Here is a 24,045-nt window from a genome sequence, read left to right on the forward strand (position 1 = left end):
TTTTGACACAAATTTATGATTAAATAATTCTGAACATGCTTTGATATATTTGAACTACAGGTATAACAGAATCTGTGGATCTATTCAGTCATCATCATTACCACCCTGTCTTATGGTTGATCTGCTTGGCTTTGCTGCCATAGCTTTTGCTGATTTCATAATAGCACATATTACATGGCACTTATAGCCAAGTATGGTCCCAATAATACAAAGTGGAAGTTGACTGGGATAAAAAAAAGGCATGAGACAGTGCTCCAGGAGTATTTGGAGAAAGGAAAGAACTCTTAACAGTGGGGGCGATCAGGGAAAGCTACATGGAGGAAAATGGCACTTAAGTTGATACCTTGAAGAAATGAAGAGGTTGTAAGGAAGTTATGAACAATTAGAAATACAGAATGCGTGAAGAGGAATAAAGGTGAACCAAAGCTAGAAAGATAGGCTGGAGTGAGGCTGGGTAGGGCCTTAGGTGCCAGGCTAAGCACCTGGGGCTTTCTCATCCTCCTAGCTAAATGATTCTCTCCAGAACTCCCTCCAGCTTTCTGGCTCCCACTTATGTGTAGTATTCCCTCATTATAATGTAAGCTCCTTGAGGGCAGGAATTGCTTTTCTTTTTGCTAGTGTTTGTATCCTAAACAGTTAGCACAGTGCCTAGAACACTATGAGTATGAGTACTTAACAGCCAGCCTAAGTCTTTTTTTTTTTTATCCTAGAAGCAAAAAGAATCCACTAAATATTTTTGAGAAGCAGGCTAACATTAGACCTGTGCCACATTATTTTGGTAGCTAGACAGATAGAAGATGGACTTGATAAAGGAAAGAAAGACTGGGTCAGGAAGCTCAACTAAGAGACTATGTGAGAGGTGCTAAAAGTCTAACATAGAATGATAGTAGAGTGAGTAAAGAGAATGGATGAGCTAGATGCTGTGGAGGAACAATTTCTGGGACTTGGGAACTGATTGGATACAAACAGGTGAGGCAGAGGGAAAAGTCAGGGATAGCATTAAAGTTTCAACTTGGGTTATCAGGAGCATGGTAGTACCTACAACAGAAGTTTGGGGGAAGAATGGATTTCAGTGGAGGGAGATTAAAGAGTCTGGTTTTAGGCATGCTGACTATGAAACTGGCTGCCAGATATTTCAGAACAGAAGTCTCCTAGGCATCTCAAAAACATGTCCTAAAATGAAGCTATACTGGAATAAGATGAGGAGTGGGTGGTAAGAAAGTCAAAGGAGAGAGTCCAGACTACTTTTTAAGAGTCTGGAATTTAAAAGGAGAAAAGATATGAAAACTTGTGGGAAAAGTGGATTCAGTTCAAGTAAAAATTTTTTAAAGATAGGGAAAGACCTCAGCAGTTCAATTCAATAAACCTTTGTTAAACACCTACTATATATGCCAGGCACTGAGCTAAGCACTAGGTTTACAAAAGGAGGAAAAAGACAGCCCTTACCCTCAAGAAATTTACAATCCAACTGGAGTGACAATATGAAAATAAAGGATAAATAGGAAATAATTAACAGAGGGAAGGGACCCCTTGTAAGAGATAGGACTTAAAGGAAGCCAGGAAGGTCAGTAGTCAGAGTGGAAAAAGAGAGCATTCCAGGCACTGGAGATAGCCAGAGAGAATATCTAGAACCAAGAGAAAGGAAGCCTATGGATCTCATCTCAAAATAAAGTTCTCAAATGCATAAAATAAAATACACTGGATTACAATGGAAACATATTGAAATAGTACTCCAAAAAGTTTTTTTTTATTTTTAAGTAAATAAATGAACTCCAGTTCAAGAATTCCTGGGTTAGGAGCTGAAGAAGAAAAATTTTGGTTCTATATAAAGAAATACTTCCTAATAATAAGATATCCAGAAAGAATAGACTACTTCAAGAAACAGTAGAGATTTTTTTTTTTAAAGGATGAATGACTATTTTGGGGGTGGGGGGATGAAGTTAGTAGAGAGGATTCTTTTGGGAGGGGAGAAGGCAGGACAATTGGGGTTAAGTGACTTGCCCAAGGTCACATAGCTAGTTTTTGTGTTGTGTCTAATGCCGAATTTGAACTCAGGTCCTCCTGACTCCAGGGCCAGTGCTCTATTCACTGCGCCACCTAGCCACCCCTGTAGAGAGGATTCTTACTCAGATAAAGACTGAACTAGAGTAATAGGTCTCTTTCAAATTCAATTCTGTGATTTTTGTTTGTGTTTCTCTGCAAATTCTTGACAAAAGATCTGCTCGCCAACAATTACATGCCAGGGTTATTAGGCTTTAGCTCTTCAGCGCTGCTTATTATGTGTTCCTTGCACTGAATTGTTATTTCCACCTGAAAAAAATTGTCCTTTACCCCTTAAAGATTTAGAGCTTCTTTTTTCTCTCAAGGAGCTCCTAAATCTATCTTCCCAAAGCCTGCCAATTAAAAATGATTTTTCAACCATCAAATTTCCCACCGAATATGGTTTCAACCCTCACATTACCACAATCTACCCTGTGTTAGATTTGAGTATTTATTATTTCTTTCATCCTTTAGATTCTAAGGTCCCTAAGTGATGTGCTTTTATGCCTTACTTTATCTTTGGATCTCTACCACTTTGTCTAGTGCTATATACATTTTTACTTCCAATGATTTGTGATTTCTTCTTTTAAATTCAATTTTATATTTTACTTTTTGAAGGGGCAACTAGGGTTAAGGGACTTGCCCAAAGTCATGCAGCTAGTAAGTGTTAAGTGTCTGAGGCCAAATTTGAACTTAGGTCCTCCTGATTCCAGGGCTGGTGCTCTATTCACTGTGCCACCTAGTCGCCCCTTTATTTTATTTTCAATTCCAAATTCATTCCCCTCCAACTCCCCCCATCCACTGAGAAGGAAAGAAAAACAAAACCTGTTACAAATATGTATAATTAAATAAAACAAATTCCTACATTAGCTATATACAAAAAGACAGGAAGAAAAAAAAAGAAAAGCTGCTTCAATCTGCATTCTGAGTCCATTAGCCATCTATGTAGAGATGGACAGAATCTTTTATCATGATTCCTTGGAATTAAGGTTGGTTATTATGCTGATCAGAATTCCTAAGACTTTCAAAAGTTGTTTAACTTTTCAATATTGTTGTCATTGTATAAAATGTTTTCTTGGTTTTGCTAACTTCACTTTGCATTAGTTCATACAAGTTCTCCCAAATTTTCCTAAAATCCCCTTCATCATTTCTTATAGCATGATAATATCCCATCACCTTCATATACCATAATTTGTTGATCCATTCCCCTATTCTAAATTTTCCAAATTATACTAGTAATGCTTTACGTAGAATTTGGCTTTAGATTAAGTTGTAAAAGGGGGGTATAAAAAAAAAGGTTTTGATGAAATCATCTTTACTATAATTAGGTCAATAGTATCAGGTCATCAGAGGTAACACTGAAGATGACAACATAAATACATTTTTAAGAAATGCTGCACTCAATTAAGCACCAAAGAATTCACATTATCACTAGACAGCATGATCGTTTTACAAGTTATCATACTGGTTCAAATACAGATCATAACCATACTTAAAATAAGTTGTTTTTAAAAGAAAAAAATAGAGGTATGAATTGAAAAATAACACTGATTATTAGGCTGCATTTACATTTCATACAAGACAGGTTTGGGAAAAATATGCAGTTTATATTCAGACTAATACAGAATTAGATATTATAATTTTTACATCTGCTCTGTCTAAAGAGTACAAAGAAGACAGAGCAGGCAAGATGAAGACATACGAGTTTTACTTACCACAGTCCTCTGTTTGTTAGGCAGAAAGACTCTAACAATTGGTTTTTGTGGTGACTTAGGATTGCTTCTTGACACATCTGTGGGATTCTGAAAAACTGCAAGAGATGAAGGCGCCACTGAAAGGCTAGAAGAGGAAGATGATGTAACCGTGTCTGTTGAAGCTGAGCTAGAAACAGAAAAATCAGTTCCATTCCCCATGGACTCTAATAATTGTTGCTCCCGTTGTTGAAGTGCATCTAGCTTGCTGGTGTATTCTTCATAGGCCTACAAAGAAAAAGAGAATTAAATATTTAATCTTGAGGTTTCAAATCGAAGGTTCTGATCATAGTATTTTTATGGGAATTAGGTCAAAAAGATTAGGTCAGTAATTATAATGAAAAATATCAGAGTATCTAAAGAGTTTGAAAGTAGGTTCATGATATATTTTTTTTTTACTTTAAATAAATAAGCCTTGGGGCAGCTAGGTGGCACAGTAAATAGAGCACCAGCCCTGGAGTCAGGAGTACCTGAGTTTAAATTCGGCCTCAGACACTTGATACACTCACTAGCTGTGTGACCCTGGGCAAGTCATTTAACCCCAATTGCCTTGCCTCCCCCCCTCCAAAAAATTTAAAATAAATAAATAAACCTTGTTACAAAGTATAAAATGTGAAAAGTCACATCTTTTATATACACACTAAAATACAGTTAATCTTTTAGTTTTTTTTAACTAAAAAAAAAGTGCATTCTCTGGAAATACACCAAGTTATCATAAATCTCACAGACCTGATCTGCTCCTCCTATTTAATCCTGAGCCCAACTCATTTTCCATTTGTACAGTCTGTTCAAGACTTACAGACATATAGTCTCTCTAGTCTATCCATCTATGTCAGTTAGGATAACAGGCATCAACTCAGTTTTCCAGTTTGGATTATAAACCAACTGAAAATAGTTATTTTCAAAGCCGTCAATGATCTATTAACTGCTAAATGTGCTAGCTTCTTCTCAGTCCTAATCCTTCTTGACTGGTTCACCACATCTGACATTACTGAACACCCCTCCTCTTGGACACTCTCTTCTCGCTGGATTTTCTTGATACTGCTATTTCCTGTTTATCTTCCCATTTGCTCATCCACTCAGTTGCTTTTGCTGGCTCATTCAGCCACATTATTCTTTTCTATGTACGGGTGTACACAGGACTCTGCTAGGTCTTCTTCTCTTTCTATACCCTTTCTCTGAATTTTCTTGGGTTCAACTATCATCAACAGAATGTCAGACCTTTACATCTAGATATCCTATAGATATTAAATATGTCTAAAAAATCCCTCAGCACCCATGCCTCCCACCCCCATCCCTCTTTCGAACTTCCTTTTTTATGCTGTGGACAACACTATCCTTCCTAATCAATTAGGTTTAAACCTTCAAGTTTTGCTAAACTCCTCACCCTCCACCACCTTCCATATCTAATCAGTTGCCATGTTTTGCTGATTCTACTTCCAAATCTCTCTATTTAAACAGACACCCTCATTCTAATCCCTTGTGTGGGCCATTTTCATTACCACTATCCTGGATTATTATAAAGATCTCCCTACTTTCAATCTCTCCCCTCTCTAATCTATACTTCATGTACCAGGAGAGGGTAGCTGCCAAAATCATATATTCCTAAAACATAGGTTTGACCATGTCACTCTGTGATAGTAATGGCAATTAAAGATTCCCCTGTATTGGCTTGGTTTTCAAACTGATTGTGTTAAAACCCAGAGCTTGTTAATCCCACCTGTGGGATGGACTTGTTGATGTAAAAAGAGAGTCCTGAACTGGGAGGATCTGGTGACGTAGATTTGGAGAGACAAGAGAGAGGCAGAAGAACTTTTTTGGAAGCAGCACCTCGTGGAGGCAGAGAGAGACTAAGAGAATTGCCGGGGGCCACTTTGAATTGCCCTGGACTTTTGAGACCTGCCCCCTGAGCTGCCAAGGACTGAGGAGACATGGCTGTTTTGCTGGTACTTTGTCTGTCTGTTTTGATGTTGTTTTGCCAGATTTGTCCACTGGTGAAAGACAGTCCTTTTGTTGAAGAAGTCCTGGAACCTGGCTGTTGGCTAAGAGCTCCTGAGACTGTACTGCAGACAGAGAGTGAATACTGTCCACTGGTGAAGGACAGTGCTGTTGTTGCAGGGGTCTGGGAACCTTTCTGTTGGTTCAGAAGCCCTGAAGAAGGATTTTCTTGTTGTATGTTTACAGAAATCCTGGGAGAGGGTTTTGCTAATGTTTTCAGGGGTTCTAGGACTGTTCTACAGACAGAGGATGAATTAATGAAGGGACTGGCAATGTATCTTGTGGCCTTGCTAAGCCTTGTCTCCCCAGGAACTAAGATTGCTAAGAACTTGCCTTGTGTCAAGATGAAGAAAAGACCTCCATTTGGGTATTAAGTGCTGTGCTTAAACTTGATGTAACTCTGGGGTAGATTCAATTGTGGTCCAGGGGTGGGGAACTTTTGACCTTTTTGTGTTCTATGGTTGAACAAATGAATGCACTTTACTTAGATTGGAAACTAATCTCCATTTGAGAAGAGGGGCTTTGTGGTGGACTAAATGAAGGTACAGCCTAGGGGTGGAGTAGTATTTAGAACAGGGACTTTGTAATTGATTGAATGATTGGAAGGTCCTGGGGTGGGGTAGTACTTGGAGATTATTTAATCACACTTAGTAAATGCTGTATTTTGAATGATGTCATGTTTTGATCTTCTCTGTTCTTGGTTTGTTACTGAGTAAAATGGAGAGCACCTATGCTGGTATTTTGAACCTTGGGAAGTTGCCTTTCCTTGACATTACATTACACACTTCTACCTTACTTGTGTTTACTAGCTCCTTGAAGGTAGGGACTACTTTGCCTTTTTCCCCTTAGTGCCCAGCATAGGCCCTGGCATCGACATATAATCTTACTGACATGGATGATTTATCTAAAAGTCCCAATCACAACTCATTTAAGATTGCCTAGTCTGTGCAACACTTATCCATAACCTCCTTTTAATTTCAGCAGAAGTGGATAGCCCAATGTGGTAGGGGCTTTTCTTTTTCTAAGTATCATTAAATTCTATTGGAATATAAAGACTGTCCACTTGTTATTCCTCATCATCACCACATGACCATTTACCTTCTTTTTTGATCATACATTTCTTCTTCACAGTTACCCAGGTTTCCAGCCTCAGAGTGAGACTCAACTCTTCACTCTTCCTCACTCTCTCATACCTAATCAGTTATAACTTGTTGATTCTATGCTACAACACCTCTTTCAATCTCTCTTTCTGCCCACTTAAACCTTATCATCTCTCTCTGGAACACTTGTCTTTCACCTGGTCTTCCCATTTCCAGGATCTTCCCTCTGCAATCCATCTTCCACAGAGCTGACAAAGCTATAATCCTAAAACATGGTTCTGACTGTAAAACTCAGCTGCTTAATAGACACTGATGGTTCCCTAACGCCTCTACAATAGAATACAAATTATCACTCTGTTTAACGTTTGAAGTCCTTCACAATCTGGCTCCTGCCTATTTTTTCAGATGGATTACAGCTCATTGCCTTTCTAGCACTCTATACTCCAGCCAAATTTGAAGTTCAAACTTGTTGTTCGATGTATACAACATTCCATTTCTTGTCTCTGTGTCTGTGCATACGTCATTCCCATAACACCTCTAGCTTTCATCACAGTTTAATTCAAGTATCACTTCCACATGAAGTGTGGGGGCATGGACATAAGACCATTTTGGGATCCTCCCCAGAAGCTGGTATCTACCCCAAAGTACTTTTTAATTATAATGTATGTATGCATGCATGCATGTACATACGTATGTATATACACATATACACATGTATACACATACATGAATAAAATTTAGTTTTATGTGTACAATTATTTCTGGTTTAGAGAATATAAATTCTTGAAGGAAATATATTATATATTATAATATTAATTGACTAATTAATATTATATATTATATGGGATTGTCCTAACTCCACCCCCATTCCTACCCCTTTGTCCTCCCACTCCCAGCACTGTAGTGTCTGGCACATTTTAAGTACTTAATGCTTTTTTTTTTGAGGGGGGGAGGGTAGGGCAATTGGGGTTAAGTGACTTGCCAAAGGTCACACAACTAAACTAGTAAGTGTATCAGGTGTCTGAGGCCGCATTTAAACTCAGGTCTTCCTGACTCCAAGGCCAATGCTCTATTCACTGCACCACCTAACCACCCCAATCAATGCTTTTTAATAGTTCATTATTATCTGTTACATTCCATTCAATTCACCATGCATCTCTTTATTATATTCTAAGTACTCTTTTTTTTTTTTTTTTACTGTTCAGATATCATTGTGTTACACAATTTAAACACAAATAACAATTCTGGATGAATACCGATATTAAAAGATGGGGCTTTTCTTTCTCCAGGGAGAAATGTGGGGTCATTGAAGAAGCTTGATAGCCTATTTGCCTCCTCCTGTTTACTCTTGGGCCCAACCCATTATCCATTTGTACTAACTTTTCAAGGTAACAAAAAACAATGTCTGATCTTTATATAGGATATCCGACTAACTATGTTATAATTTAGATAACAGGTATTCTTCATCCACTTGGTTTTTCCTGTGTTGATGATTAAGTCAAACTTTTTGGAGTGTTTATAGATCTCATTCAGGACACCTTTGTGTAACGCCATGCACAAGTAGCTTTTCAGAAGAACTGATACTGTCAACAGCTTTTAAGGTTCTGATTACACTGTATAGTGAACACCCTATTTATTCCATAAACAAATCAAAGCAAAACATCCACAGAAAATCAAGGTATAGCATTCACAATATTATACAACTTATCACAGAAAATCACAATATAGTATTCACAACAGCTTATCATTAAAATGGCCACATAGTTTTCACCAAAGTAGTCACAATATTCAGAACAAAGAACAATCATCTCAAAGTACAATAGTCAAAGTCTTCCACTCATGGGGCAAAGTCTTGATTAACTCAATCAGTCACTTATTCAGCAATCAATTACTAAGTACTATATACAAACCCCTCCACCCCTAGGTCACTAGCAAACTACAATTTCTTCATTACTTAGTACTCAGGGAGAGGTCTTTTCATTTTGACTTGGGGCCGGTTCTCAGATTCTCTAGATCCCCTTCCATGGTCCCAGAGTCTACCTGGATTCACCAGACTGTCACCTGGGTTCCATGGCAGACAGCTCCCAGTTCCTTGTCCAGCTCTCTGAGTAAGTCCTGCTCCACACTGGTGTTCACAGGGTCTGGTCCATGTCAGATCCTTCACCATTGCTGCTGCAGGGAATTCAAGGCTCAACCAAGTCACAAACAAAGTCTCAGCATCCCAGTCATGCTTCAGTCACCTGGGCTCCTGGCTCTGGATTCCTGGGCTCCTGTTCAGAAGAAGCTCCACCACCACCACAAGTTCTCAGGAAATTCTGGCTCAGTTTTTCATTCTCTCTTCTGTAGCTGCTCTGCCACCATATGCTGGTTCCAAAAAATTCTGACTGTGTTTCTCTGGGGCTTTTCTTAGATACACAGCATTAGCTACTTCCTTCAGCCAATTTCCTGTCACTCAGTAACAAGGGGACAGGAGTTCATACCTTCTGTTCCCCCAATCAGAGGCTTGATCAGTTACTAAGTGCTAAGTACCTGCTACCTTTGCCAACACAAAGAGATCTTCAAATTCAAATTACATTACCATTACACTTTGCAATGTTCTAGAGCTTGATACAATCATCACTGTGTCATCTATTAACAAAAGCATAAGGAAGATCATCTACAGGGAAATCCTCTCCAACTTGAACTCATTCGAATTTGTTCATAATAATAGCAAATACCTTGAGCAATCATAGTAAGTCTCCCTGTTTAATGTCTCATCTTATAATAATGAGCAAATAATTATTCTCTATTGTTAACTTAAGGAATTTTACACAACTGGAATATAAATTGGGATGCAGTTTGTCTATAAATTCATTATATCATCATAATGATTAATTCATCAAATGCTAAATTCAAATTAGGTCTATCCTTATTATCTTCCCCATTCACCTTAGGTTTCAAATCCCCATTAGTCATTTTGGTTCTGTGCTTTCTGAGCCAAAGTTATTTCTCCTTGGAAGAGCTGTGAGAAGCAAAATAAGATTTCAAAAGCTTTGCTTTCTCTGATACATATTATCATCATGCTATACACACTAATCAGGGTGCTATATATCCACTTCCCTCTGGTTTCTAGATGCTTTCACATGAGTATAACTTCTTAAAGGGCAGGGTGGTGTAATGGAAAGAATGTTGAACTTTTAAGTCCCTAGGGACCTGGGTTTAAATCTCATTTCTGACATTTACTAGCTGGATGGTGGCTATTATCATGTCAGATTTAGGGTTTTCTTGGGAAAGATACTGTAGTGGTTTTCCATTTCCTTCTCCAGCTCACTTTACAGATGACAAAACTTAGGCAAACATTGTTAAGCAACTTGTCGCATAGTTAGTAATTGTCTGAGGTCACATTTGAACTCAGGTAGGTCTTCCTAATTCCAGGCCCAGCACTCTATCCACTGAAACTAGCTGGCCACCACTAGCTGGGTGACCATGGGCAAATCACACCCTCCTCGAATCTCCATTTCCTCATCTATAAAATGGGGATATCACCTGTAACATCTATCTCACAGCACTATCATGGCAGCCAATGTGAGCATGTCTAGGAAACGGTCTCTAAACTTTAAACCTCTTGATATCAGCTGCTACCTTTACACACAGTACCTGGTCCACAGTAGAGAGACAATCAATGCATATTGTCTGATTACTAATCTTTATTTATCCTGTTATTCAGAACAGTGTACTCTTCCAAAGCCCCAGTCTATTGATGGATTCCATCCCACCAATGCTCAGAGATGCTAATGAAGACAAGCTCTCTGTGGTCTTAAGTCACAGTGATTTCAGTGGCAGGTCGAAGCTAAGGTAAACATTTATATGATACCTTCATGTCAATTAACAGTAGGATATCATTCACTAATGGCCACAGAATAAACTGCTCTGTAGCAACTCTACGCTATATTTTAGAAAGGTTACAAGAATGACTTGAGTTAAGGTTTCTTCTAACAAATGTTCTTTGGGAAATTTAGTCTATTCTGTCACTCCATTCCTTCAATATATAAAGTGTTCTAAGGTGACACTGTATGATTTTATCCCTTTTCATTATATCCTTGTAGAGTTCTACAATCTACCCAGCTCCTTACAGAAAATGTCTGGTCAACTAAATGAAGCTCATTCTGAGGAGGGGAAAGGGGAATAAAGTAGCAGGATGAGTGAAGCAGCAGAAGGATGGATATAAAGAGGGAGTTGATAATAGGGGAAAGAAAGAAACTGGGTATATGAACTGTTGGGAAGGGGAAGGAACATCAGGGGGAAGGAGAGCAGAAGAGAAGCAGATGAACAAAGGAAAAAAGAAGGAAGAGAGAAAGAAAAAGGGAGGAGAGAGGGAGGGAAAGAAGTGTAAGAAAGAAAGGGAGAGAGAGAAGATGGCACCATGAGGGAAAAATAGGGATGGAAAGAAAAGTGGGGAGGAGGGAAAGGAAAGAAACGGAAACAAGGGAAATGAATAGGGAAAGAAGGAAAAAAGTAGAAAGAACTAGAAAGGAAAGGGAAGGAAGGAAAGGTAAGAAGTAAAGAGGGAAGGACTAGGGCAACAGAGGGTAAAGGAAGGGAAAAGGATGGAGGAGAGAGAGTAAGAAGGGACAGAAAAAGTATCATTCCTAAACTAAATAAACATCTTGTATGTTCTCATTTCTAAATGTAAAAGCTATTTTTTTAAAATAAATATTTTCCACTTTTGGAATATGTTCCAATTCTGAACATTTTTTTTGTTTCTATGAAGAGTGGCACCATAAGATAGTAAATATAGAGCTGATCTTGAAATCAGAAAAGACTAAAGTTCAAGTCTACCTGTGATACAGATTAGCTCTGTGACTAGGGGCAAGTCACCTAACCTTTCAGTGCCCCAAATGACAATTTAATTCAAACCAAACATTTAATAAACCCCTATGTACAAGACTCTAACATTATAAATCATGAATGAATTGCCAATATGTATCAGTATAAGATTTTCCAACATTGAATTTCCTTTATTCATTAAATCCTCTGTCTACATCCTCCCCTTCCCCTTCCCCAGACAAAAACAAAAATTGACTTAACTATTTTAATTTTGGAGCAGCTAGGTGGTACAGTGGATAGAGTGCTGGGACTGGAATCAGGAAGACCTGAGTTCAAATCTGACCTTAGAAAATTATTAGTTGTGTGACCCTGGGCAAATCGCTTAACCCTATTTGACTCTTCTGTAAAATGAGCTGGAAAAGGAAATGGCAAACTACTTTATTACCTTTTCCAAGAAAAGCCCAAATGGGGTCATGAAGAGCCAGACACAATGCAAAAACAACTGAACAACAATAAATCTGTCAATTTACTATATAAACCTCAGCGTATTTTTGATTTTCAAAATTTGCCTTGTTTTTGTAATAGACTACCTTAAGGTTCCTATGTAAAGTCTGTATTTAATTTTGGTTTTTCTTTCTAAATCTGTATTTTTTTTCCTTAACAAAATCTTACTGGGTTAACTGGAAGCATATACATTAAAAAATTTATATAAATGGCTTAGAGCTAACTAACATCAGGAAGTATTTTTTTTCTTCTTTTTAAATCTTTGTTACAAAGAAAAGTTTTCTGGGTGGTAAAAGATATACTCAGAAATGAATGATATGGGAAAACAAAAGTATCCATAACAAATGGTATCAATAAAAAAACCCCAGTAACAATAACAATTTAAGTTAACTGTTTATTTTCTCATTGGCCCCTTGGAGACTCTACTCAGAATAGGACAGCCACAACAACAAAAACACATGTTTAGGATTACAGTCTGACTGCCAGAACAATGAGATTTGTTAGTTCTGCCAAGTATTAGATAAATGACCTTGGGTAAGTCATTGAACCTCTCTAGGAATTCATTTCCTTATCTATAAAATGATCACACCTAAGATCCACAATGGCTCTGCAACCAGTCTATTAAACTGTTGAGGGGTAGACATAGTTAAGTATTAAGTTATGGAAAGGGTCAAGATTCAGTCCAGGGCTGGTAGTTCCACTTCATATGTGGATGGATCTATGTTATAGGTACAATATTCCATGGATATGGGATGGTAACTCCATTCCTTCCTTCCTATTATCAGGTTCCTGAACGTTTGTGCCTCATAAAATAGGATCAGAGATCTTAAAAATGTGTTAGTTTTACTGATGCTGACAATTAAAAACCTGACCTTTTCTCTGAATTCCCTAAAGATCTACATTTGTTTCTCCTATACTCTGGAGATGCTTTTGCATCTAGGGCTCTGGAAGTTTATCCTTGCTTCAAGACTCTTAAGTTCAATGGTGAAATTTTAGAGATGTAAAGGCCCATAGAAATCATATGATACAACTTGCTCATTTCACAAAGAAATTGTGATGCACAAAAGGTAAGTTGCCTTGTCTAGGATGATTGTACAACTAGTTTAGTGAGAGAGCTGAAATACAAACAAGGTCTCCTGACTGCCACTCCTGTTGGTCTCTGAAATTCAGACATTGGCTAATGTTCTAATCATGTTCTCCTAGTCAATTTCCATATGAAGCACTTGAACCGCTATAATCTGTGATCCCCCAATTTTTAATTTCTACCTTTCCCTTTTCAACAGTTTAGCATGGTAGATACTTCAGAAAGCTTTTACTCATGGACTTTTCTTGTGAGATTTCCCCCACAATAGATTATATTTATCAAGAGAAGGTTATCTATAATAAAATATTTGCTCTCAGGGTCACTAAAGTAATTCAGACTGTCAAAAAGACCTAGAAAACAAAGTATCTTTAGGTATTTATGGCTTTTAGTGGACTGCAACATCATTGTAAGTTAACAGTGTGATTTGGCAGTCAAAAGAGCTAATAAAATTGTAGGCTGCATTAAGAGAGGCAAAAAGCACAAGAAAGGGCATAATGAGGGAAGTGATATTTCTACTGTTCTCTTTACTGCTTAGACTTCACTCAAACTATTTTTATCAGTTCTGGGTGTCACATATTAGGAAGTGTATAACAAAGATAATCAGGCTGGTAAAGAGACTCAAGCACCAACAAACACAGCAAATTAAATGAATTGAAGATGTTTATTAGCCTGGAGAACAGGAGGCTCTGGGGATGGAGTAAAGAGACAGGTTATCAGAGGAAAGAAGGATTAGCTGAGCTCTTCTTCTCAGATGGCAGAATGAAGAACAATGGGTTGAACTGGTGTTCTTAAAGATTTTTGTGTCCTGGACCCTTTTGGCAGTCTGATGAAGCTTATGGACCCCATCTCAGAATAAAGTTCTCAAATGCATAAAACAAATTAGATTGCAAAGGAAACTTATTATATTGGAATAGTACTCCAAAAAGTATTTTTTTTTTAAGTAAATGGACCAGGTTTAAGATTACTGGGTAAGAAATTAAAGAAGGTAGATTTTGGTTCTACCTAAACAAATACTTCCTAATAACGAGATATCCAAAAAGGAGAATAGACTACTTCAAGAAACAGTACAGATCTTTAAAAAAAGATGGATTACCATCTTGGGGGGATGAAGTTAGTAGAGAAGATTCTTACTCAGATAAAGAATGAACAAGAGGCACTGAGGTGTCTTTTAGCTCAGATTCTGTGATTCTTGTTCATGTTTCCATAAATGGCTGACAAAATATCTGCTCATCAACTGCATGCCAAGGTTGGGCTGTAGCTCTTCAGGGCTGCTTATTTCCATCTGCAAAAAATGTCCTCAGCCTCTTAAAGATTTAGAGACTTCTTTCTTCTCTTTAGGCTCCCTCACCTTCCAAATCTATAGTCTTACTCTTTCCCAGGGCTCCTTTTTCAAGTCTATGAACCTGAACAGCCTTTGTCTTCGAGATATTCCTTACCACCTTTATTATTACATTAGTTAATTCCAGTTATAAACTACATATCAAGAATTCTTTTTTTTTATTTTTTATTTTTTTTTTAAGCAATCGGGGTTAAGTAACTTGCTCAAGGTTACACGACCAGTTATTTCTGGGTGTGGTGCTGAGTATCTGAGCCCAGATTTGATCCAGGTCATCCTGACACTGGAGCTGGTGCTCTTACTCGCTGAGCCACCTGGCTGCCCCTACATATCAAGAATTCTGAAATTTCATAGCTGGGGCTTTTCTTTGAGAAGAAATGTTATATACCAAACTCCTCTGCCTTTTTCAGACTAATAGGGTTAATTTGCTGACTTCTGAAATATACTTTCCAAAATGGAATTTTCCACTGAGTAGCATTTTAAGTTTCTTTAGCTTATTATAAAAATAAATTATATTTCCTGCTCATGACTCCCCAAAATATCTGATATTCAACAACTTACCTCCAGATAGATCGATGGTGGATTATGTTCTCCTCCAAATTTGTCCAATAGAGCCTCTATGTGTTCCTGTGTCAATTTAATCATTTGCTTGATATTCCATACCTAAAACCATACAAAATAATATATAAAATTCCTTTAGGATGTGAACTATTTAGTCACTTAATGATGCAAAAATGTTAACTTATTAAGTTACAAAATAATTAGTTTCCAATAAGTAGCCCATCATTACTGTAATCTCCAACTTGTTACCTGTATTGGATTGAGATATATGTTTAAAATCATTAACCGAGAACAGGTCTAGACCCATTATCATACACATATGCTTAAGAAGAGAGTTTTAAAATTACATTGAATAAAACAGAAAGAATTCCTTAAATGGGGGAAGAAAAGGAAGGAGAAGCTAGGAGAAAAAGATGGGGTGATAGGGGAGGAGCAAAGTTTAAATGGAACAGGGTCACAGACAGAATGATTTGAATATTCAATGTACCAATCCACAATTCATTACATTCTTATTTTTATCGAGCAATGGGGCCCTAAAAATGGTTATGGGAGGGCAGGTTTGGAGGTGTGATGCTAAGTGAATAATACAGAAAATTCCTGCTTTTTACTCACTGATTTATTAGTCTGGAATGTATTAGAGAGAGTACCTGGAATTGACAAGAAGTTCCAGAAAACTGCTCAAAAATACATCACCCATATATATTTAGTTAATAATAACATCTTGAAATAAAACCTTTTAGAAAGATTAAGCTTACTGGTAACTTAGTTAATGATATCATCTTGAAATACAACCTTTAAGGGGTGGCCAGGTAGCACAGCGAGTAAGAGCACTGGCTCCAGTGTCAGGATGACCTGGGGATTGAATCTGGGCTCAGACACTTAGCCCTCACCCAGAAACACCTGGCTGTGTAACCTTGAACAAGTTACTTAACCTCAATTGCTTTAAAAAAAAAATACAACCTTTTAGAAACATTAAGCTTATTGGTAACTCACAAGTTAGTAGCAAGTGGTATTAAAGAGAAACAGAGGTGGCTTAAGTGTAAGGGAGTTTTGATAAGGAAGTGAAGTTAATTGTGTAACGTAAGACATTTTCACAGAAAGCATATCTTACTGTGATGTTGGTCATACACATAGGGAAACTGTATCAAAGCCTTAGGCATCTGAGAGATGGGAGATGGATGGGATCAAGGAACTATCTGCCTTAAAAAAAAAAACAACACCTGCCAACTCCCACCCTGAAGCCAAGTGCAAACTTCATGAATTAAACATTTTCTGCTCACGTCTCACCTCCTACCATCTTAGGATAAAGGTGATCATTTGAAAAGTGTAAGTTTAGTTCTGGAACCCAAACAGTGATTCAGATGCTAGGTCTGAATTCTATACTAAGAACAATGATCCCATGGTAAAGCAAAGAGGACAAATCAACAAGCATTTATTAAGAACCTATTTAGTAAGACAGTCCTTTCCTTCCAAGAGCTTAGATTTACCAAGAAGATACATGTTTAAAGGTAAATAAATACAGGATATATATGAAACAAAGAGAAAATAGGAAGGGCTTAGGGAAAAGATCTGGGGTACCATCATGCAAAGGTGAGAGGGCATGGATTGTGATCCTTCAAGGTGCAGACTGGTAGAAAAAGAAACAAAAAGCAGAATGAAAACCCAGAGAAGAGAGTATCCAGAGGAAGACAATAGTTAATTGAAAACTCACATCTTCTAGTATTCCTTTTTCCTTCATTAAACACTTATCTATTAAAGACTTATTATGAGCAACACATTGTGCCAAAAACTGAGAATACTAAGACAAAACAAATCCTTATAATTTAGAATCAATGGCTGACAGGGAAAAATACCTGGTCCAGCTACTTACATCTGTACTCTCATCCTACAGAATCATTTAATCTACCTCAGAGTTAGAAGAGATTTAACATACTCCCTAGCTAACCCCCAAATGGAGAAGAATCCCCTTTACATTTGTACAAATGGTCATCCAGACTGCTTAAATATTAAGATTTAATCATTAGATTGTGAGCTTGAGGGTTGGGACTGTATTTTGTAACCCTAGTACTTATCACAGTGCCTGACATAGAGTTAGTGATAAAGAAATGTTTTATTGACTGACTGAAATATTAGTATTGCAGACAAACTTCCCTAGCTAAAAGCAACAAAACATTCTCAAAAAGAGAAGGAAACAAGTGCCAGGCAATCACCACCTCCCCTCAGACCTCAAAGGAGATATTCCAAGACTCTAAACCCGAGAATCTTGGGAAAAGCAATGCCTTCCAAACTACCAGACCTGTTCCAGTCCAATTCTAAAAGTCATCAATGGGGACAGAAATCATTGAGGAAAAGGGTCTACCTTCCCAACAACTGTAATAATAACTGCTGACCCATTGCCACCAATAGGCAAGTACATGAACCCTAGAAGTAGCAAAAACCCCAGACCACCATCTTAGTCTCCATAGTAGTGATCTGGGGAAGGGGCCAGTCACCCCCATCAACTGCTAACTAACTACCACTCCCAATCTAGATGACACAGCAAGGTACCCTGAGAGATAAGCAGCAGTATGTGCAAAGCAAGTCAAACCACTGCTACCACCTTGACCACCATCTCTCCTCAGACCCCTATGGAGAAAACCCAGAACCCTGAAGCCTAGAATTTTTGGAATAGCAATCCTTCCAGCCCAGTGCTTGCAGTTATCATCCTGGAAAGCAATCTCTGTAGAGATGTAGCCTGACAACTGCTCCTATAGGTGCTACAAGAACAGCTGCAATTCAAAGCTACTGAAAACCAAGAAAGTTCTTGTCACCAAAGTCCTTGCCACTGTCAAATAGTTAAACATCTAAATGGACATGGTTTTATCAGTGGAAAGAACATGAAAGAAGAGGTATTACCAAATGCTTTGCTGCTGCACTCTAAGAGCCACAGGACCCTTCCATCTAACTTGCAGCTGAAACCTTTCATGTGTGTTAATTCCCCCACTTCAATGTGAGCTTCTTGAGAGCAGGGACTCTCTTACTTTTCTATCTGTATCTTCAGAGCTTAGTGCAGTGCTTGAACATATTAAGAATAAATATTCATTCATTCATAAATTCCAGAGGGAAAGCCACTACCTATCAAAAAGGCCAGAGCAACCCAAAGATCTAAGCTTTTGTGGTAAGAATTCACCATTTGACCAAAAATACTGGGAAAATGGGAAAGAAGCCTGGAAGAAACTAGGCATAGACCAACATCTAACACCATATACCAAGACAAGGTCAAAATGGATAAATGATTTAAACATAAAGGGTGATTATCCTAAGCAAATTAGGGGAGCATCGAAAAATGTATTTGTCATTGACCTCTATGGATCAGGGAATAAATGGGAAAGATGAGAAATAAAATGAGTGATTTTACATTACATGTACATGTTTGTTCCTCTGTTTGATCATTATAAAAACTCTCTAAGGCAGGTTATTGAACTATTATTGCTATTTTTTTTTTGGAGGGGGAAAGGCTGGGCAATTTGGGTTAAGTGACTTGCACAAGGTCACACGGCTAGTAAGTGTGAAGTCTCTGAGGCCGAATTTGAACTCAGGTCCTTCAGACTCCAGGGCCAGTGCTCTTCACTGTGCCACCTAGCCACTCCAATTATTACTATTTTAAAGACGAGGAAACTGAGGATCAGAGAGGTTAGATGACTTTTTCTTGATTACATATTTTTGTTGCTGTTGTTGAATTTCATTTGAATTTACCACCATATTTTATTTTTAAAGTAAGAGAAACACACACACACACACACAGGTTGGTAGTTTAAATCTATAAAAGCAGAAATCAATTTTCAAAGGAAAAAATCCAAGCAGCTAATCACCACATTAAAAAAAAGTTTCAAATCCCTTATAACTAGAAAAATGCAAATTAAAGTCATTCTGAGGTTCCAACTCACACACATCAGCTTGGTAAAGATGACAGAAAAGGTAAATAACAATCACTGAAGAAGCTAAGGAAAAACAGGCATATCAATGTACTGTTGTGAGAGCTGTGAAATGGCTGAGCCACTCTTTTTTTTTTTTTTTAGTATTTTATTTTTCCCCAGTTACATGTAAAAACAATTTTTAACATTTGTTTTTAGAACTTTTGAGTTCCAAATTTTATCCCTTTCTCCATCCCCCCATTTAAAAGGCAAGCAATTAAATATAGGTAATACATGTTTAGTCACGCAAAACATTTCCATATTGGTCATGTTGTGAAAGAAAACTACAGCTGCTCACATAGTTATAATTATCAGAGGTGAATTATTCTCCCAGTCTAGCACTTTACTATACCATGCTGCTAACAAACATAAATATCCAGCAATCATCTATTAAGGATGTATACAGAGAGTATTCTCTATAGTGTTCACAGTAGCCATTTAATAAATGCTTGATTTCTTGATTCATGCAGTTCACAATTTAATAACAGAATGACACTCAAATAATTGTAATACAAAATAGTGCATAGTAAGTATGTAAGACAGATATAAGGAAAACGGAATGTTAGAGGAAAGGAGAAATACTCATTGATCCCTAAAATAGGATAAATTAAGTGGACAAGATAAATGTTTATATAAAAATGTTTACATAAAAAAATCCTATACAATAAAAATATTATAACCAGGATTTTAAGAAGTGATAGATCATGAAAAAGCTTTCACATCAAATACCTTTATCTTGGAGGGGAGAATTTTTTAAAATTTTAATCAGCCAAGATCTACTTTCTCACTCTCCTTCCCCAGCTGCCCCCCCTCCCTAATGCAATCTGAGATCAAGAAAAAAACAATATCTAATACAAACGTGTAAAGTTCAACAAAACAAATGTCCAAACTGGCCACATCCCCTCACCCCAATCTGTCTCATTTTGCATTCTGAGTCCTTCACCTCTCGGTCAGGAGGGTGGATAGCATACTCCATCATGAGTCCTCTGTAATCTTGGTTGGTTGTCATGTCGATAAGGGTTCAGCACATCAGTATTCCAACACATTTATATACCAATTTGTTCACCTATTCACCAAATTATGAACACTTGCTCAGATTCCTATTCTTTGCCACCTCAAAAAAAAGTTACAATATATCATCTCCCCATATTTAACCATAAACAACTTATCCTTCCTTAGTCCTTTACAAATGTGCATTCATGTTACCTTTTTATGTTTCTCTTTATTCCTGTGTTTGAACTTCAAATTACTTTGAAAAACTTAAGAAATATGATCAATGTACTGACTAATGACAATTTGAGGACCAATGAAGAACATTACCTACCTTCAGACAGAAAAATGATGGACCTAGGAATAAGACATTCATTTTTAGACATGACCAATGTGGAAATTTGTTTTGCTTAATGACGCATATATCTCAGAAGAGTTTGTTTTTCCCTTCCAGTGGAGAATGGGGATAGAGAAGGAGAAAGATAAATTTAATTACGGATTTTTTTTTTTTTTGCTGCAGTGGTAAGATTTGTTTATTCCTTGGAGTGGGGGAGTTTTTATGTGAAAATACATTTCTACTTTTAACAGTGGAAGTTGATGGGGAAATTATTCAATGTACAAAAATAGAATTTTCAGCCAATGCTTTTGGAACTTAAGCCATTTTGTGCCACTACAAAAGTCCTTTGCAAAGGTCTCATCATGGTATAAAGGTAACCCTGGGGTCTCAAAGGCATGCCTGGAAAAAACAAAACTGAGGTAGGGAAATTCCACCAATTTAGACAGATTTTGAATAAGGTCTATTTTCCAAGGACCAACTTTGCTTCATACAAAGATCCTTATCACCAAAGTAATGGTCAACAGTTTATGAATTCTTTGGCTATTATGATCCAAGAAGTAAAAAAAAAAACTACCTTCAGTCCTATTTGTCCCTCTTATGCTTTTGCAGAATAGCAGGAAAAGGGGTAAAGGCCAAGATTCATAGTTTTCAGCTAATAAATATTAAGCAAACTACTGGTTTTCATAATGTGAATAGATATGCTATACTGGAGGAATTAAAAATACAGCTATATTAATATTCTCACTATGAAAAAAAAAAAACCCTAAACCAAAACCCAGAAGACAAATACACAATTAAATGGAATAACAGCTCCCAAGGTTCCTGTAAGAGGCATGCAAAGTAGTTGGTAGATTTGGTATTGTGCTCAAAAGAGCAACAAGAAACATTTCCTGGGACATCTTCTTGCAAAGTATGAACTAACAGAAACATTCTAAGAAGAATTTGACAAGATGTTCCAAACCAAGTCATCAGATACTTTGGTATTTGAGTTTGTAACTTCAAAAAGAAAGAAAACCTGGAAATGTGACCTGGGATTAATAATTGAAAGAGATCGAGGTGGCCAGGTAGCACAGCGATTAAGAGCACTAGCCCCAGAGTCAGGATGACCTGGGATCGAATCCGGGCTCTGATACTTAGCACCACACCCAGAAATAACTGGCCATGTAACCTGGAGCAAGTTACTTAACCCCAATTGCTTTAAAAAAAAAAGATCTAAAGCTTATAGACTACAAAGAATTACATTCTTTAAGAAAAGATTCAGAAAGCTCTGTATATGGTAAACATTAAAAAATAAGTCATAAGAAATGAAAGAAGAAACATGAAGAGAATGATTAAGTATGTAATTTTTTGAAAGAGAGAAAAGGGAAGGGAGGGATTGAAGGAGGAAAAGAGGGAAGAAAGAAAAAAGATTTATTAAAAAACACTTGAAAAAATACTCCAGATCATTAATAGCATGAGAAATATGTATTAAAACTTTGAAATTTCACCACACACACACACACACACACACAAGACTAGCAACAACTGACAAAAGACAATGGTAAAGAAACTATGGGAAAATGGTCATACTACAATATACATACACTATTGGTGAAGTTGTGAATAGGTAAAATAATCAGGAAAAAAATAGGGATGTATACTAGAAAGGTCAATAAATTTTAGCCCGTGAAAGTGCAATAGCACCACTAGGCATAAACCCCCGAAAGATAAAAAACAGAAGAAGAGCTGTCATACATACAAAAATATCTATAGCAGAACTTTTAGCAGCAGCAAAAATTTGGAACCAAATGAGTAACAATCATTTGGGAATTTAGTGAGAAATTACAGTACATAAATGTAATGGATTAGGGCACCATAATAAATGATAGGAAAACACAGACACTTCAAACTATTTGTATAAATTGATGTAGACTGAAGTAAGCAGGAATAAAGGAACAAGCAACATGATAACCATTACAATATATTAAAAAAAAAACCTTGAAAAACATAAGGAATGTGATCAATAAAATAACCAAACTTCAATTAAAAGGGAGGGGAGGGATGGAAGGAGGAAATCACAAGACCAACAGCATTATGCCTCCCCTCAGTGTTGTAATGAGACATGTTATCAGATAGAGTTAATGTGTTGTTTTATTAATTTCCTTATTTATAAGTGAATATCTTATTGGGAAGGAGACTTGTCAGAGGGAAGTGTCTGCAATGTAAAGAAAGGTTACAATTCAATAAAGACTGTCCTTTTGATCAAACTAGTTTCTGGCTAACACCTTCTTGGCCTTCAGAAAATAACTAGAAACACTACTAATTTACCGAAATATTCTTTGTGTCTTTCACTATTATACTTTGTACCTCTTGTTCATTTCAACCATTCTGTTTTACTGTCTTCACTCTTCTCGACTTCTTTGCTAAACAAAGAATTTAAATAATATTAACATAAAAATCTTCCAGTAGATACACAGAAGTTAAAATGGAAGATTTACACTCTATAATTTCTAGATTTATTCATTCTCATTCCATGAATAACATTTATATTACCAAAGCACAGATCTTTGTGTGGCCAAGAAGCTTCTTTAAGCAGGGAAACAGCATGGCTCCCTATTACCATTAGGATAAAATATAAACTCCTTTATTTGGCATTTAAAATACTTTACAATTTTGCTCTGAGCTATGTTTTCAGACTGCTTTCATGTCATTGCCCATATACATACCATGGTAAGGACATTCTGAGCCTATTGATTATTACTGCTCACTCCATCCCAAAATGACTCTGCATTCACTGTTCTCCTTGCCTGCCATGCTGTCCTTTCTCACTTTTGCCTTTTTTGTAATCCCTAGGTAATTTCAAGGTCCAGTTTAAGGATCACTTTTTTCAATAGGTCTTTCCCTATCTCTTTGATTGCTGATAATCTCACCATCGTTGCTCGACCCCCCACCTCAACCCAATACTCAGCAAAATCACTTGATAATTATTTTGAACATATTCATATATTTACTTATCTGTGTACATGCACCTTGTTAGCAGGGGCTTTTATTTTTTGTTTTTGGAGCCCCAGTCTATCATGAAGCAATGCCTTACCTTAAGTAGTGTGTGTATAACAAGTGTCTATTTAACTGAATTGTATGACCATGCACTACTGAATTAGGCTTTTAAAATCTGGAACATGACACTGTTCATGTAACTAAAAACCTTTGGCACTATAGATTTCACTTTTATATTTCATCCCTATACAATTTTCCATTTAAAAGGTTTGAAGTAAGATTATGGCAAACTCATAAAAACTTCCAAACACTATGTGAACTATAACATATCATCTAACTCCACAAATGAATGAAAAAATAAAAATAGTTAATTCTGTTTCCCTACCTCCAATTTCTCATTTTTCTGCAGTTACTCAAGTTAGTCACTAGATGGCAATAGTGCATGAAATTAAGAAAATACCAGTTCTTAACCTTCTTCCTTTAGGTAACTATAGCACAGAGCAAATAATTTGGGCAAACTTTAATGTGTATTTTATCTAAAAAAAACATTCCATCCTCTACAAGTTTGGCCTTGCCTTTTCAATGACTGCTAGTCATTGTCAATTTTGT

The 24,045-nt window shown here is 36.9% G+C and overlaps 1 protein-coding gene across 4 annotated transcripts in view; it reads right to left on the reverse strand.

Annotated features, from left to right (window-relative positions):
• The window catches only part of BRAF (B-Raf proto-oncogene, serine/threonine kinase), a 169,505-nt gene that overhangs the window by 85,769 nt on the left and 59,691 nt on the right, over nt 1–24,045 (reverse strand). For all 4 annotated transcript variants that reach the window (XM_069087369.1, XM_069087371.1, XM_069087368.1 and 1 more), the window contains exons 2-3: nt 15,181–15,282; nt 3,756–4,019 (exon numbers count right to left, since the gene is read on the reverse strand). In XM_069087369.1, coding sequence (XP_068943470.1) covers nt 3,756–4,019; nt 15,181–15,282 — 366 coding nt within the window. The remainder of the gene's footprint in view (nt 1–3,755; nt 4,020–15,180; nt 15,283–24,045) is intronic.

The sequence above is a fragment of the Petaurus breviceps genome, unplaced genomic scaffold (assembly GCF_028583685.1).
Source record: "Petaurus breviceps papuanus isolate PSGF00001 unplaced genomic scaffold, PetGlider_PUasm1.0 181, whole genome shotgun sequence".
Taxonomy (NCBI): Eukaryota; Metazoa; Chordata; class Mammalia; order Diprotodontia; family Petauridae; genus Petaurus; species Petaurus breviceps.